This window comes from Bubalus bubalis, chromosome 9, assembly GCF_019923935.1.
Source record: "Bubalus bubalis isolate 160015118507 breed Murrah chromosome 9, NDDB_SH_1, whole genome shotgun sequence".
NCBI lineage: Eukaryota > Metazoa > Chordata > Mammalia > Artiodactyla > Bovidae > Bubalus > Bubalus bubalis.
In genome coordinates this window covers 51840193-51856628 of record NC_059165.1, presented here as the reverse complement: position 1 = coordinate 51856628, position 16436 = coordinate 51840193, and the positions used below count along the sequence as shown (strand labels likewise).

The following is a 16436-nucleotide window of genomic DNA, read 5'->3' as shown; positions in this document are numbered from 1 at the left end:
CTGGGAGCTATATCCCACCTGCCGTGGCCGAGAGTCTGTATGCTGCGACCAAGAATCCTCATGCTGAAAGTAGGAGTCCGCGTACGACAACTAAAGATCCCTCATGCTGCAATGAAGATTGAAGATCCTGTGTGCTCCAGCTGGGACTGGGCACAGCCAAATAAATAAATAAAAGCAAATGTTAAGAAATTAGGAAACTTGAAGATAGATGAATAAAGTTTAACAGAAGTAGTACAGAAGGAAAAAAATATTGACCAAAAATGTACAGAGTCACAGAGTCCTTGAGACAAGTATATCAATACATGTGAAACAGGGATGTCAGAAATAAAAGAGGGAGACTGGATAGAAAAGTTATTTGAAGAAAACAATAGCTTAAAATGTATCAAATTACTGGGCTTCCCTGAGAGCTCAGTTGATAAAGAATCTGCCTGCAATGCAGGAGACACTGGTTCGATTCCTGGGTTGGGAAGATCCCCTGGAGAAGGGAAGGCTACCCACTCCAGTATTCTGGCCTGGAGAATTCCATGGACTGTGTAGTCCATGGGGTTGCAAAGAGTTGGACACGACTGAGTGACTTTCACTTCATGTATCAAATTGGATGAAAAAATTAATCTTTATAGTCAAGGACTTCAACAAATTCTAAATAGGATAAAGGAGATTTACAGCTAGGCTCAGGCTTCCCTGGTGGCTCAGTGGTAAATAATCTGCCTGCCTATACAGGAGATTTGAGTTCCATCCCTGGGTTGGGAAGATCCCCTGGAGAAGAAAATGCAACTCAATTCAGTATTCTTGACTGGAAAATTCCATGGACAGAGGAGCCTGGCTGGCTACAGTCCATGGGGTCACAAAAGACTCAGACATGACTTATGATTAAACAGTACCTCCACCACCACCTAGGCTCCTCATGATGAAAATGCTGAGATCAAGAAAGAATTTTAAAAGCAGCAAAAGAAAAAACAATGCATTATATATACAGGTTATAATTGATGACTGGCTTGTCATTTAAAATAATGAGGTTCAGAAGGCAATGGAATGAGATGCTCAAAGTGCTGAAAGAAAAAAAAAATGTTAACCAATATTCTATATCCACAAAAATTATCCTGTAAAATTAAGTCAAAATAAAGATATTCCCATATCAATGAAATCTGAGAGAATTTGTTGCCTACAGATTTTACAAGTAATAATATAGTTCTTTAGAAAAAGGAATGACCACCAGATGATAACCTGGAATTATACAAAGAAATAAAAAGCACTAGAAATGGTAAATATGGTATACTCTATAAATATATGTTGCTTATTTTCACCTAGCTTCTTTTGAAGATATTACATACAGCAATGATTATAATGCTGTTTTACTGGGTGTATAAATATTATATAACATATATAATAGTTATAGTACAAAAAGGGATAGAGGAAATAGAGCTACAATTAGGGCAAAGTTTCTATATTTTACTAAAATTAAGTATTAATTGGTAGTAAATAGTGATCAGTTAGGATGCTTATTATAATCACCAGAGTAACCAATCAGAAGTGACATGTATACCTCCAATTAAAAATAAATTTAAAAAAAGAAATGACATGTATAATAAATACATAAAATCAACATGAGAATAAAAGAGACACACTAGTAATATTTAACCCAAAATAAGGCAGTAGTAGAAGAATAAAGAAGTAAAAAGAATAAGAGTGTATTGAAAACAAATAGAAACATAGCATATATAGATACTATCCTATGAATAATTATATTAAGTGAAATGGTTTTGACATCCCAATCAAAACGCTGAGATTGTTATATGCTAAGAAAAAAAAGCAACTGTGCCTCTAGTACATACTCCTTGAATTCAAAGGTTTAGAAAAATGGATTTTAAAGCTATTTGAACTGGGGCATTTTGGGGAGAGAATATCTTAGACTAATATATCTGCTGCTGCTAAGTCACTTCAGTCGTGTCCGACTCTGTGTGACCCCATAAACGGCAGCCCACCAGGCTCCCCCGTCCCTGGGATTCTCCAGGCAAGAACACTGGAGTGGGTTGCCATTTCCTTCTCCAATGCATGAAAGTGAAAAATGAAAGTGAAGTCACTCAGTCATGCCCAACTGTGGGGTGCCATTGCCTTCTCCGAGACTAATATATCAGTTAATATTTATTCATGTGTTCAACTTTCCTCCTGCTTATTATCCCAGTGTAGATATTTTATATGATTTTTATAGCCATGTCTCCATTTTGATATCCATACAGATACTCACAGTATGCTTCAACTGTGTTTCTCAATGTTGATACAATTATTTCTAATATCATTGTGCATGGGTGCTAAGTCGCTATCCTTAAACTGTTATCCTCTCTTTCATCAGTTGTACTAGAAACTATAACCTTAGATTTTTAGAAGAGCATTAATTTGCTTTTGGCTACGCTGGGTCTTCATCGCCCTGCGGACTTTTCTCTAGCTGCGCTGAGCAGGGGCTCACTCTTCAGTTGCAGCGCGTGGCTTCTCTTGAGGAACACAGGCGGCAGGTTACATGTGCTTTAGTAGTTAACTACTGAGCCACCAGAGAAGCCCAACATTAGCTTTTATATTAATTTTCTCTGTAGTTTCTGTTCTTTATGTCATTCATTTCTATTTATGTCTGCTCTGCTGCTCATTTTACAATGAATTGAGCAATACTTTGGTCTTTAAATTTTCCTTTTTTAAGTTTCATGACAAGGGTATTTGAAGGTATCGGTGATCATCTACTTCAGATTTGCTCCTGAAGTGTTTTCCTGTGTCATTCTTTGCCAGTCATTTCTTAATTTTCCTCCCTCCCAAAGTTATTTAGTAGTACATTATTTGATTTTCAAATATGCAATAATTTTTCCATTTAAAATTAACCTTTAATGTGATTGAATTATGTCCAAAGCACATAGGCCATTTGACATTGATCCTCTGGAATTTCGTAAAACTTTGTGGCCTGATAAATATTCTGCTTTTATAAATGTTTTATATGTTCTGAAAAAATTGTTTATTTTCTGTTTCTTGGATGTAGTTTTCTATTAAAATCTAATAACTTAAACATCTTAATTTTTTCCTTTGATATGTCAGTTTCTGAGAAGTGTGTGTTAAAACCTCTAATATCAGTTATTGATTTATGTAATGATTACATTATATTGCTTATTGTTTGACATATTTAGAACCTATATTATTGAATATATGCTGATGATTATTATGCTTTCTCATTATGTTCTTCCCTTATGTAATGTCCTTCTTTGTTATCTGTGATGCATTTTGGACTGAATTCTATATATTAAGTATTATTATTGTTGCTTCTGCTCTCTTCTTAGTTACTTTTCTTATCCTATTATATTTGTGTATTTTTCAACTTTAATTTTTTTTAGTAATTTTTTTTCTGCTAAAGTGAGCTAGAAAATATTCAAGGCCAAGCTTCAGCCTCTGCCTCTCCTGGTGAGTGTCAGGAGAGGACAAGGGTAAGTCCCAGAGCTGAAGGTTCTAGAACCAGTGTTGCTAACTCTAGTTTGCTGCCTCTTGACCAGGTCAGGAATCCAGCTCTCAGAAATTGTCAGCATCAGGAAGAGGTGTTCTCTGTGGGCTGTGATCCACCAGCCCTTGGAGTTTGGAGGAGGAGGTGGAGGTGGAATAGTAAATGCTTGCACCTGTTCTCACCACCTCCCAGCTGGGCTTTTCATCTGCCAACACCTGTGACTTAGTATCTGCTGTTGAGTTCATTGGTGAAGGGGCAGAGGAGGGATGGCCCCAAGCTAATTGCTTGGATCCTTATCCCCTTGCTTCTTCAGTTTCTCCAGAAATAATTTTTGAGAGACAGTCAACAGCTTTTCTTCATGTTCCTGCTTTTTCCTTATGTTCCAGCAACACGTCTCTTCCCTCTGCTCCGTAAGCAGGAGAATCTAGTTCCTATCCCCAGTCCTTTGCAATTCTCCATGCCTGGAATGTTCTTCCCACGGATCTTTAATGCCTGGCTCCTGCTCATGAATCTCATCTCACAGTAAATGTTACCTTTGCAGAAAGATCTGTCTCGACACTATATTTAAAATAGCCACCGTCTGGATGCTACATTTCATAGCACTTATTATAATTTAACGTTGTTGTGTTTACTGGCTATCTTGTCCCATTAGAATGTAAATCCCTTGGAGTATGTATTCCATTTCTCTTTTTTGCTATGCTAGGGTCATAGTCTAGTGGAATACGTAGAGACTAGTAAATATATAATGGGTTTTGAGGAATAAATGAACCGCCAAATGAATAACATAGCACATACGGCCATGGCTTATCCTGTTTTCTCTCTATTTTTAACTTCTTCTTAAACATTCGACATGAAGATTGGGCTATGTTTAAAGATTTTCTTTTCTAGTTTAAATTCTTTTTCCTTTTTAATTGTCTTCTAGGAGAGTTCCTCAGTGTAATCTTCTATGTTCACAAGTGTATTTTACATTTGTGTCTGTGCTACTTTTATCTTTGGTATTATGTGGCATACTAGGTCATGGGACCATATTCTAAGTTTTCAAATCTATAATTAAAACATTTTGTTATGACAATAATGACATTTTTTTTGATAAATGTGATATCATATTCTTTGGTTTTAGATAGAGATTAAATACAAGTTAACGCTGTATGTTCTTTAGCTAGCGTATGTCACAATAATGAGTTGCCAAATAATGTTTCACAACTATTTCTTTCTTTCCCACCACAAGCCTGTAAAGTGGATGGGGTGTGAATTCCCATTTTTCAGATTAGGGAAGTAAGGTTCAAAGAGGTGAAGTGAGTAGGTGGCAAATCTGAGATCTGAATACTAGTCTTCAGTTGTTACCTAGTGTGGTTGATTTCCTCACCAAACAGGTTTGTCGCTTTGTATATGTCATATTATTAGAGCAGAGATTTTGGAATTGCTCTCATCATCCCTAAAAGGTGTTTAGCTTTGTTGGCTTATCAGTATAGAAAACATTTAAAATAAGAACAGCAACAACAATAATAAATGGCCAGGATATGTTTGGTACTGTTCTAAGAGCTGTATGTGTGTCAATACATTTAAATATCTTCATAATCCTGAGAATCTGGTAATATATGCATTTTACAAATGAGGACTCGACAGCATAGAGTGGTTAAGTAACTGTCCCAAATCACACAACTAGTAAGTGGCAGATTTAAAATTATGAACCCAGCAATCTGGCTCTTAATCATTACTGTAATCTATAATACTATAAAAACTTTATTGGAGCTTATAGTTTACAGAGAGCTTTCATATCCACTGTCTACTGGACCTTATGACTACTCTGTAGAGAAGGCAGGCAGGCTTTGACAAACAGTTTTCTAAATATCAGAGAAGTGACTTGGCCCACCTCACCCACATAGCAGGTGTCTGAAATCTTACTGAAATGATTTCTTTTGAAATTAGACTATATCTCTGTTCTTGGACCATGTTTTATTATTCATTATTTTGTTAGCTCACTGCAACCTCCTTATTATATTTTCCTTCTCCACTGTATTATACTGTTGTGGGCTTAAAACATTAATCGATTTATGTATCTGAGGAATATCTTCTCTCTTACATTTTGATGTTCCTTGATTATGTCTCTTGCAGTTGAATTGTGATGATTTCAAGCAAGGAGAAGGGCCTGGGGATTTTATCTGTACCCTTGGTGGAACAGCTGTCTGTGGCACAGATGGGAAAACCTACAGTAACAGATGTGTGCTGTGTGCTATGAATGCGTGAGTATTCTCCGAAGGTTTTCTCCCTGAAGCATGTTCCCTGTATAGTTATGACACAGTTTTTGTACATCTTTAAGGTATCAATTCATTTTGTGGGAGTTAGCCATCTATAAATTATTAGGATCACTTCTTTTACTATTCTTAAGAGAAAAAATACGTATGTAATACAACACTCTATATTTAACAAAGCACACTTGTGTGCGATTTATCAGATGGTTAACACTTTCTGTGAAGTAGACAGATATCTGATATATCTGTAGCTGTATACACATACACACACAATTATATATTTATATATACATATACACGGGCTTCCCTGATAGCTCAATTGGTATTGAGTCCACCTGCAATGCAGGAGACCCTGGTTCAATTCCTGGGTCGGGAAGATCTGCTGGAGAAGGGATAGGTTAACCACTCTAGTATTCTTGGGCTTCCCTTGTGGCTCAGCTGGTAAAGAATCCGCCCGCAATGCGGGAGACCTGGGTTGGATCCCTGGGTTGGGAAGATCCTTGGAGAAGGGAAAGGCTACCCACTCCAGTATTCTGGCCTAGAGAATCTCATGGACTGTATAGTCCATGGGGTCGCAAAGAGCTGGACACGACTGAGCAACTTGCACTTCACTTCACTTCACTTCATACATATACACATCTATCTGTTTTCTTTCTACCTATCTATTTAGGTATATCTTTTTTTCATAGAGAATTATTTAATCATCAAAAGATACTTACTTACTAAATTCTCAGTAATTTATCATATTAAGGTAATGGGGCTTAATGCTTAACCCCGTCCCATCTACTCAGTGTTCACCATATATAGCTAAAGCATCTCATTGCCCTGCATTTTGTCCTTGTTCAATTCTTACTCCACCCTCAGCGCTAGGTTTGGTTATCAGTTGTCTTCAGCCAACAAGACGGCATACCTGCTTTGCAGGTTCTGGCTTATGATCTCCGTCTCGAATTGGCTGCTCTTCAGTTTTAGCAAATACAACAACCAATGTTTGAGAAGGCTAATTAGAGATGCTGATAAATATTCAGTCTTGAGGTCTACAAGCTTTGTCCCTCCTTATAATGAATATTTTTACCAAGCACAACTGAATTAAATCACTCTGATCTTTCACATGATTGCATTTTCAGAAATACACACTAAAACTGTATCTTCAACTTTCACCAAGGGTCAACATAAAGAAACAGAAAGCAAAAATAGGCACAGAAAGAACAAGTTGTTATACAAGTTGTTATTAGGAGTGCATTTGTAACACCACTATGACCACACTGTGTATTAGTTCTGACCTTGTTTTATGTGGGGAATCTTACCATGTTTTGTGTGGAGAGCTTATTTGAGCCTCTCATTTCTGGTATATGACTTTTTGATTATACAGTGAGAATCAGCTTGCTCACTGCATTTCCTTCTTAGCTCTGTCTGCTAAGAAACTCTGTAATGTCACTGGAATTCAATTTTTATATTTTCCTTCAGCTGATACCTTTTGGTATGATTTTTTTCCTATCAGTTTTAACTACTTAGTTTTTTTAAATTTTATTTTTATTATATTTTTATTGGTATATAGATGCTACAGATCTTTTTAGAATAGAAAATGTATCTTATATTTGTGCTACTATGTTCTCAGGCATGCTTTTAATGCTCTGTTAGGCAGAACAATATTAATTAGGGCCTTATGTATTTCCCATGAAAAACAAAATATTATCATAACCCCAATAAAGAATGGTAGAAAGTCTGAATCTTACCTCCAACATGCTCTCCAAATTTCTTTGACTGTAATTTATAGAAATGGGATTTCATTAGAAAGAGTAAGTAAAGGATTCAATGTGCTACCTATTTTCAAAAGCAAAGGAGGATCAAAATACAATGAACAGAAACTGCATATGCTGAGAAGTTCCATGATATTAAACTGCTGTGTCTACTAACTTTGAATTCCAGTGAAACCAGAGCTCAAGTTGGCATAAAAAGCGAAGGAGAATGTGAGAACACTAAGCCAGAACAGGTGAGGACAAATGTCAGAATGGGGGGAGACATGGGGGGACTGACTGTGACAAGAAAGAAGATGCTCTCTTCTTCCTTCTTTGATGGACGTGTTTGGAAAGAACGAATTCTTGCTGCACCGGAAGTAGAATACTGCTCATTTAGATGAAAAGCAACTGATAGCTCCTGAAACTGGAGTGGATTACTTTGGTAGTTAGACCTTTCATCTCTATTTCTGCTTTCTATGAAGAAAAGAGAAAAGAAAAGGAGGGAAGGAGGGAAAGAAAGAAGCTACATGTGTTGTACAAAGGGATCTACTTCAGCTACTGAACCTGAGTAGAAACCCCTGTCACTGACAGTCAGGATCTCAGGCAGATTACTCAACCACACTTTACCAGTGTTTCCATATCTACAACGAGAATTGGACCACATACCTTCTTTTGATGCTAAAATTCTGTGAGCCTGTGATAATAGGGGAAGTGAGTGAGTGTCTCGTACACCTCACACTTGATTTTTTATAGTTGGATGATTTTCCCAAGTCAAAATCTGGTGACCTTCCAATATGCAAGTGCAGCACTTGAGGTTACCTCCACCGAGACATTTAACACATTGTATTTTTTTTTCTTCATATTCATTTAAACTATATTTTTGTCATTTTTAAAATTGAAGTACAGTTGATTTACAATGTTGTATCAGTTTCTTCTGTACACCAAAGTGATTCAGTTACACACACACACACACATTCTTTTTAATATTCTTTTCCATTATGGTTTATCATAGGATACTCAATACAGTTCTCTGCAGCACACTGTATTTTAAAAGTCTCTTTGTATCATCCAGTAGATTGTGAACGAGTTCAGGGCAAGGACTGTGTTCTACCTTGGTTCTAGCACATCACAGGCTATCCACGTTTACTAACAAATGAATAAACAAGTAAATGAGCTCTATAGTGAACCATGTGAATTACACAGCACTTAATGACCTGCTTCTACACACTGGCACTGCTCCAGGTAGCTAGTGTGTCCTGGGCAGAGGGCCACTGGGCTCTATAAAATTTCTGAAGACAGTGTGGTAAGCATTACCATCAGAATGGTAAATGTCAAGTTCCTTTCTCTGTTCTTCAGGATATATGTAGTGATTTTCGGCCTTATGTGAAGGATGGAAGACTTGGATGCACAAGGGAAAATGACCCAGTTCTTGGTCCTGATGGAAGGACGCACGGCAACAAGTGTGCAATGTGCGCCGAGCTTTTGTAAGTATCCTTACCCCCTTGCAGGCTCGCAGGTGAGTCTGTTGAGAATGCACTTGGTTGCTGTTCTGAGAACCACCCCACAGAGCAAGAAAGTCCTTTTCCTGAAGCATGTTATCCTTGATCTTTATAAGGTGAAATGGTCCCTGCTTCCACAGTGTCTTCTTCTCTTTTTAATTCATATTATCTGCTAATGTTTCTTAAAAGGAGTGGATAAAGTGGTTGTACTAGTTATCTAATTCAAGACTGTTCATTTGTTTAATGATAATGATTTACATGATAGTGTTGTTTAAGGCACAATATTTCAAAATTTAAAAGGTGCTCTCTTCTGGAATAATCTAAATAAGTCATTTGACATGCACTGCTTTATTCAGGCATGTGTAGATAATCTTTCTGAAAATGGCAGTTGAAAATAATTATGTCGTGTGCCTAAATGTATTAGTTGTATAAAAGGTGGGGTGGGCTTTGTGAAAGGGAAGAACTCTTGGGTTAATCTTTCTCTCAGTGCTTGATGCTACCCTGAACACTGAGCCCCAGATATGAATAAGATCCAGTTAGTCTTTAATATTCTGGCTGTTAAACAAAGCACAGACTCTAATCTGTGTGTTAGAAAGCCTTAAATGCTCTGTTTACATTGTTGGATCTTTAAAATCAGGACAGAGAAAGACTCAACAGATTAAAGAACTTTGCACCTGTCTTTGAAAATCACAGTATGCTACTGTAGAATTCAGGCCTTCCCTGGTAGCTCAGCTGGTAAAGAATCTGCCTGCAACGCAGGAGACCCAGGTTCAATTCCTGGGCCAAGAAGATCCCCTGGGGAAGGGATAGGCTATCCACTCCAGTATTCTTGGGTATCCCTGGTGGCTCAGACTATAAAGAATCCGCCTGCAATGCAGGAGACCTGGGTTCGATCCCTGGGTTGGGAAGATCCCCTGGAGAAGGGCATGGCAACCCACTCCAGTATTCTTGCCTGGAGAATCCCCTTGGACAGAGGAGCCTGATGGGCTACAGTCCATGGGGTCACAAAGAGTCAGACATGACTGAGCGACTAAGCACAGCACATTGTGGATTTCAAGGGCGTGTCCTCTCAGGTTTACAAAGCAGAGACTAACTGGTTTCCAGACAGGAAATCATCCTCATTTCCACTTTTTTATCTACAAGGCATGTACTTTTAGTGCTCAAACCTGCCTTAATTCTGTGATTTTGTGTTTCTTTTCATTCCCTAGCTAAAAAAGAGAATTTGACCTCCTTGACTCCTGGTTGGTTTCTTGCTCCATAGAACTAAGATAATCATGCCTATTTCTAAGATAAAATTGCAATTATATAATAGATCTGAAAGGATTTCCAAGCTTTGTTCAATGTAACTTTTTAGTGACAAGGGTGCTTCTACATGAAGACAAACAAATACTTTACAAGGTATAAAAAGCTATACATAAGGGTGTGTTTAACAACATGTACTTCAGATGCTTAGTTCGGTTTCATGCTTGTCACAGGATTGTTTTAAAGCTCTTGGTTCTGCTTGTTAAAGCAAGTTTTCCTGACAGTCATATGTTTGTCAATCAAGTAGTCACACCCATCCAATTTTACAGAACAAAGCTTCTAATTGACTGTCGGTGAGTCAGTTTCACACCCACCCTTATCTCTGGCAATTTTCTGGCTCAAACATTTGAGACAGGGGAAAGCTTGTCTCATGTAAGTGGATGGGTTTAGCAAGCTAGAGCACAGGGTATAGAACTGCTTAGCACAGAACTGGACATTGAAAATCTGATACAGTCATAAATCAATCAACTGTTTTCTTAACAGCTTAAAAGAAGCTGAAGAAAATGCCAAGCGAGAAAATGAAACTAGAATTCGACGTAGTGCTGAAAAGGTAAATTTCTCATCAACATAATTTAGTTCCTGTGGACATAAATATTAACAACTTATACTTGAACCTTTAAGGTAATTCAGTAATGTCACGGTCCATTATTATATTGAGCTTTTTTCCTTAAAGTTCCCCAAGTTGAATTCCTGCTATACTACTCCTAGAATAATCTTCCTAGTATATTAATCATTAGATTCAACTTTAAAATAGCTTTTCCCACCTAAAGCTCAAAATGTGCAATTTCTGTCCTTACTTAAAAAAAAAAAAAAAAAAAGACAAAATTTATACAAATTAAATACTATTTCATTTCCACCAGTCTTCTCTTTGGCTTAAATTACTTTTGCTTTGACTAGGTTAGTTTAAAAGGCAATATAATATAAATTTGACAGAAATAACTTTAAAACAATTCCAGAGTCTTTTCAACAGTATATTCACTGGTGTCTTCATTGTATAATCCTACTAATGCAAGTTAGTTATTCATTTTTCCATTATGGTTATTATGTTCAGAGAGGCCTGCATTTATAAAGGTCATGCTTCTAATTAAACAAAAACTTCAAATACTGATATTGTGGTTTTTAAAATACCTTTAAAATTAAGGATTTTTCAAATTATTTGATGATTTAGCTTTTCAATCTAATATAAAAAAATTATTCTTTTTGTTAATTGAATACTCACTGTAGGCAACGTAGCCTGGATTTCTTAAATCACCAAGGTTATTAAACTTTACTGTCAATGAAAATGATGGTAGTTATTTTGGTAATAAGGTTCCCTGGTGGCTCAGTGGTAAAAAAGCCACCTGCCAATGCAGAAGACATGAGTTCAATCCCTGGGTTGGGAAGGTCCCCTGGAGAAGGAAATGCCAACCCACTCCAGTATTCTTGCCTGGAGAATTCCCATGGACAGAGGAGCCTGGCAGGCTACAGTCCATGGGGTCACAAAGAGTCAGACACGACTGAGTGACCAAACAACAACAAAGTCTTTTGCTGAAAAGTGAGGACACTTGAGTTTTAGTCCTGCTCTGAGTGTGTCAAACTGAGCAACTCATCTCTTCTGTCCATGTCTCAATTTTCTTATTAGTAAAATATGGAGGCTGGGTAAATGATTTAAATCGCACCCTCCTGTTGGATTCCAATTCTGTGTCCTGCGCTCTTTTGTGCTAATATAAGGATACTATTTTTGCGGGTTGTAGGGCCTGTATTTTCCTAAAGGGACACGCAGGTCCAATTCTTGGTAGTTAAGAGCTGAACTTCCACTTTATAATGCAATTCAACGGATCAAATGTCCCACCCTAAATAGGGCACTCAGAGTTTAAGAAACACAGAACACTCGTAATTATCAATACTTTGTTCAACACTCACTGAGATTTCAAAAACACTTCTTTTGTGGTGGTTGTTAAATGTCAGTTTAACACTTTGGGTCATCTTGTGAGATCAATTTTGCATTACTTCATCAACAGACAGTTCCTTTTCCCTTGTCTTTCATCCTGTCTCAGCTACTTTTCCTTCTTTTACTCTCAATGGCTGGGGTCATTGTTTTGATGGGGTCACTAGATGTGATTTTGTTGAATGGGACTGCATTAGAGTGATGGCTCAGTATTTACCCCATGATTAACCTGTCAGTGGGTTGATCACACAGTATGTGTTTAGAATCTCCTTGGATGAATCATAACTTATAAACTGAAATTATCATTGTTTCTTTTATGGGAACCATTGAGCATTAATTTTATTACGATGCTATGATTATCAGATGACAGTCTTCTGTGTCTGTATTCCTAGATTGTTACAATCAGGAAGTTGAGAGCATACCTATTACTCCTCCAAAAACAAGTATCTTCTCATTAGATTCTCTTTTAAAGTATTCTAGTGAAATGTGAGTTATTTTTTTAAAATTAGAGAATACTAGATCTAGGAAAGGTCCTAAAGAGCAGCTGTTCTGAAAACCTCCTTTGTGTTGGTAGTGAGACTGAAGTCTCAAAGGTGAGGCGACTTTGCTATGGTTTCCCAGTGAGTTAGAGCCACAATTTAATTTCACTTCTGACTTCAAATCACATTCTTTTATTAAATAAGGTTTTTAATTGAAGTATAATTAACATACGGTATCACATTAGTTTCAGGTATGCGTCATAGTGATTCGATATATACATATATATGCCAAAATAGTTTTATTTAATTATATATATTATAAATATATAAAAAGTTTAAAATATATATTTATTCCAAAACATTACTTATAGACATCATTATTCATATATACATATATATATGCCCTCACCAAATAGAATTATATATATATATGTGCACAAACATATATATACACATATATATATATATTTATGTGTATACATTTATGGCCCTCATCTAATAGAATTTTGAAAACACAGAGAGAAATACTGAAAATACTGAAAAATACTGAAAGCATCAATCAGGAAATTTGTGGATATAGACTTCTTCCGAATTTGGGGATTAAGTCGCAACCTTCTTAGGTTTTCTAAATAGATATATCTACTACTGTGGTGTTGGAGAAGACTCTTGAGAGTCCCTTGGACTGCAAGGAGGTCCAACCAGTCCATTCTGAAGGAGATCAGCCCTGGGATTTCCTTGGAAGGAATGATGCTAAAGCTGAAACTCCAGTACTTTGGCCACCTCATGCGAAGAGTTGACTCATTGGAAAAGACTCTGATGCTGGGAGGGATTGGGGGCAGGAGGAGAAGGGGACGACAGAGAATGAGATGGCTGGATGGCATCACTGACTCGATGGACGTGAATCTGAGTGAACTCTGGGAGTTGTTGATGGACAAGGAGGCCTGGCGTGCTGCGATTCATGGGGTCGCAAAGAGTCGGACACGACTGAGTGACTGAACTGAACTGAACTGAACTACTGTGGGCAAGAATCCCTTAGAAGATATGGAATAGCCCTCTTAGTCAGCAAGAGTCCGAAATGCAGTACTTGGGTGCAATCTCAGAAACCACAGAATGATCTCAGTTCATTTCCAAGGCAAACCATTCAGTGTCCCAGTAATCCAAGTATATACCCCAACCACTAATGCTGAAGAAGCTTAAGTTAAACAGTTTTATGAAGACCTACAAGACCTTCTAGAACTAATACCAAAAAAAAAAAAAAAAAAAAAAGATGTCCTTTTCATCATAGGGGATTGGAAAGCAAAAGTAGGAAGTCAAGAGATACCTGGAATAACAGGAAAGTTTGGTCTTGGAGTACAAAATAATGCAGGACAAAGTCTAACAGTTTTGCCAAGACAACACTCTGGTAATAGCAAGAGACGATTCTGCACTGTGACTTAGGTCAATACCTAAGTCAGATTGATTATATTTTTTGTAACCAAAGATAGAGTAGCTCTAAACAATCAGCAAAAACAGGACCAGGAGTTGACTGTGGCTCAGATCATGAACTCCTTATTGCCAAATTCAGGCTTAAATTGAAGAAACTAGGGAAAACATTAGGCCATTCAGATATGACCTAAATCAAATCCCTTACAATTATACAGTGGAAGTGACAAATAGATTCAAGGGATTAGATTTGATAGACAGTGTGCCTGAAGAACTATGGACAGAGGTCCATAACATTGTACAGGTGGTGATCAAAACCACCCCTAAGAAAAAGAAATACAAAAGGCAAAATGGCTGTCTGAGGAGGCCTTAAAAATAGCTAAGAAAAGGAGAGAAGCAAAAGGCAAAGGAGAAAAGGAAAGATATATCCATCTGAATGCAGAGTTCCAGAGAATAGCAAGGAGAGATAAGAAAGCCTTTTTAAGTGAACAATGCAAAAAAATAGAATAGGAAAGACAATAGAAAAATAGAAGAATAGAAAAACAATAGAATAGGAAAGACTAGAGATCTCTTCAAGAAAATTAGAGATACCAAGGGAACATTTCATGCAAAGATGGGCACAATAAAGGACAGAAATGGTATGCACCTAATTGAAGCAGAAGAAATTGAGAATGAGTGGAAGAATACGCAGAAGAACTATACAAAAAAGATCTTAATAACCCAGATAACCATGATAGTGTGATCACTCCCCTAGGCCCAGACATCCTGAAGTGTGAAGTCAAGTGGGTCTTAGGAAACATCACTACAAAGATAGTAGAGGTGATGGAATTCCAGCTGAGCTATTTCAAACCATTAAAAATGTTGCTGTGAAAGTGCTGCACTCAGTATCCCAGCAAATCTGGAAAACTCAGCAGTGGTCACAGAACTGGAAAAGGTCAGTTTTCATTCCCAAAGAAAGACAATGCCAAAGAATATTCAAACTTCCACACAATTGCACTCATATCACATGCTAGCAAAGTAATGCTCAAAATCCTTCAAGCTAGGCTTTAACAGTGAAGTGAGAACTTCCAGATATACAAGCTGGATTTAGAAAAGGCTAAAAAGATCAAATTGCCACCATCTGCTGGATCATAGAAAAAGCAAGCGAATTCCAGAAGAAAACCTACTTCTGCTTCATTAACTATGCCAAAGCCTTTGACTGTGTGGATCACAACAAACTGTGGAAAATTCTTAAAGAGATGAGAGTACCAGACCACCTTACCTGCCTCCTGAGATATCTGTATGCAGATCAAGAAGCAGCAGTTAGGACTAGACATGGAATAACAGACTGGTTCCAAAATGGGACCAGTAATCATTTAGTATGTCAAGGCTGTATGTTGTCACCCTGCTTATTTAACTTATATGCAGAGTACATCATATGAAATGCCAAGCTGGATGGAGCACAAGCTGGAATCAAGATTGCTAGGAGAAATATCAGTAACCTCAGATATGCAGATTTCACCACCCTTATGGCAGAAAGAGAAGAAGAACTGAAGAACCTCTTGATGAAAGTGAAAGAGGAAAGTGAAAAAGCTGGCTTAAAACTCAACATTCAAAAAACAAAGATCATGGCATCCCATCCCATTACTTCATGGCAAATAGATGGGGAAACAATGGAAACAGTGACAGACTTTATTTCCTTGGGCTCCAAAATCACTGCAGACAGTGACTGCAGCCATGAGATTAAAAGATGCTTGCTCCTTGGAAGAAAAGCTATGACAAACCTAGACAGAGTATTAAAAAGCAGAGATATTACTTTGCCTACAAAGGTCCATCTAGTCAAAGCTATGTTTTTTCCCGTAGTCATGTATGGATATGAGAGGTAGATGATAAAAAAGACTGAGTGCCAAAGAATTGATGCCTTCGAACTGTGGTGCTGAAGACTCTTGAGAGTCCTTTAGACTGCAAGGAGATCAAACCAGTCAATCCTAAAGAAAATCAACTGTAAATATTCATTGGAAGGACTGATGCTGAAGCTGAAGCTCCAATACTTTGGCCACCTGATGGGAAGAGCCAACTCGTTGGAAAAGACCCTGATGCTGGGAAAGATTGAGGGCAGGAGTAGAAGGAGACGACAGAGGATGAGATGGTTGGTTTTCATCACTGACTCAATGGACATGATCTTGAGCAAACTCCAGGAGATGGCGAAGGACAGGGAATCCTGGAGTGCTGTAGTCCATGGGGTCACAAATAGTCAGACATGACTGAGCAACTGAACAGCAACAAAAGATAAAGATTAGTCTTGATGGCCCACAATTCTAAGTGAAAAGTGAAGAAAATTAGGTTCACTCTCTGAGGTTTCCACGTG

At 37.5% G+C, this 16436-nt stretch overlaps 1 protein-coding gene across 4 annotated transcripts in view; it reads left to right on the top strand.

Moving 5' to 3' along the window:
* SPINK5 (serine peptidase inhibitor Kazal type 5) overlaps positions 1–16436 on the top strand; it is a 264208-nt gene that overhangs the window by 189413 nt on the left and 58359 nt on the right. For all 4 annotated transcript variants that reach the window (XM_006069409.4, XM_006069410.4, XM_006069408.4 and 1 more), the window contains exons 6-9: positions 5588–5715; positions 7651–7714; positions 8817–8944; positions 10745–10811. In XM_006069409.4, the coding sequence (XP_006069471.3) occupies positions 5588–5715; positions 7651–7714; positions 8817–8944; positions 10745–10811 (387 nt within the window). The remainder of the gene's footprint in view (positions 1–5587; positions 5716–7650; positions 7715–8816; positions 8945–10744; positions 10812–16436) is intronic.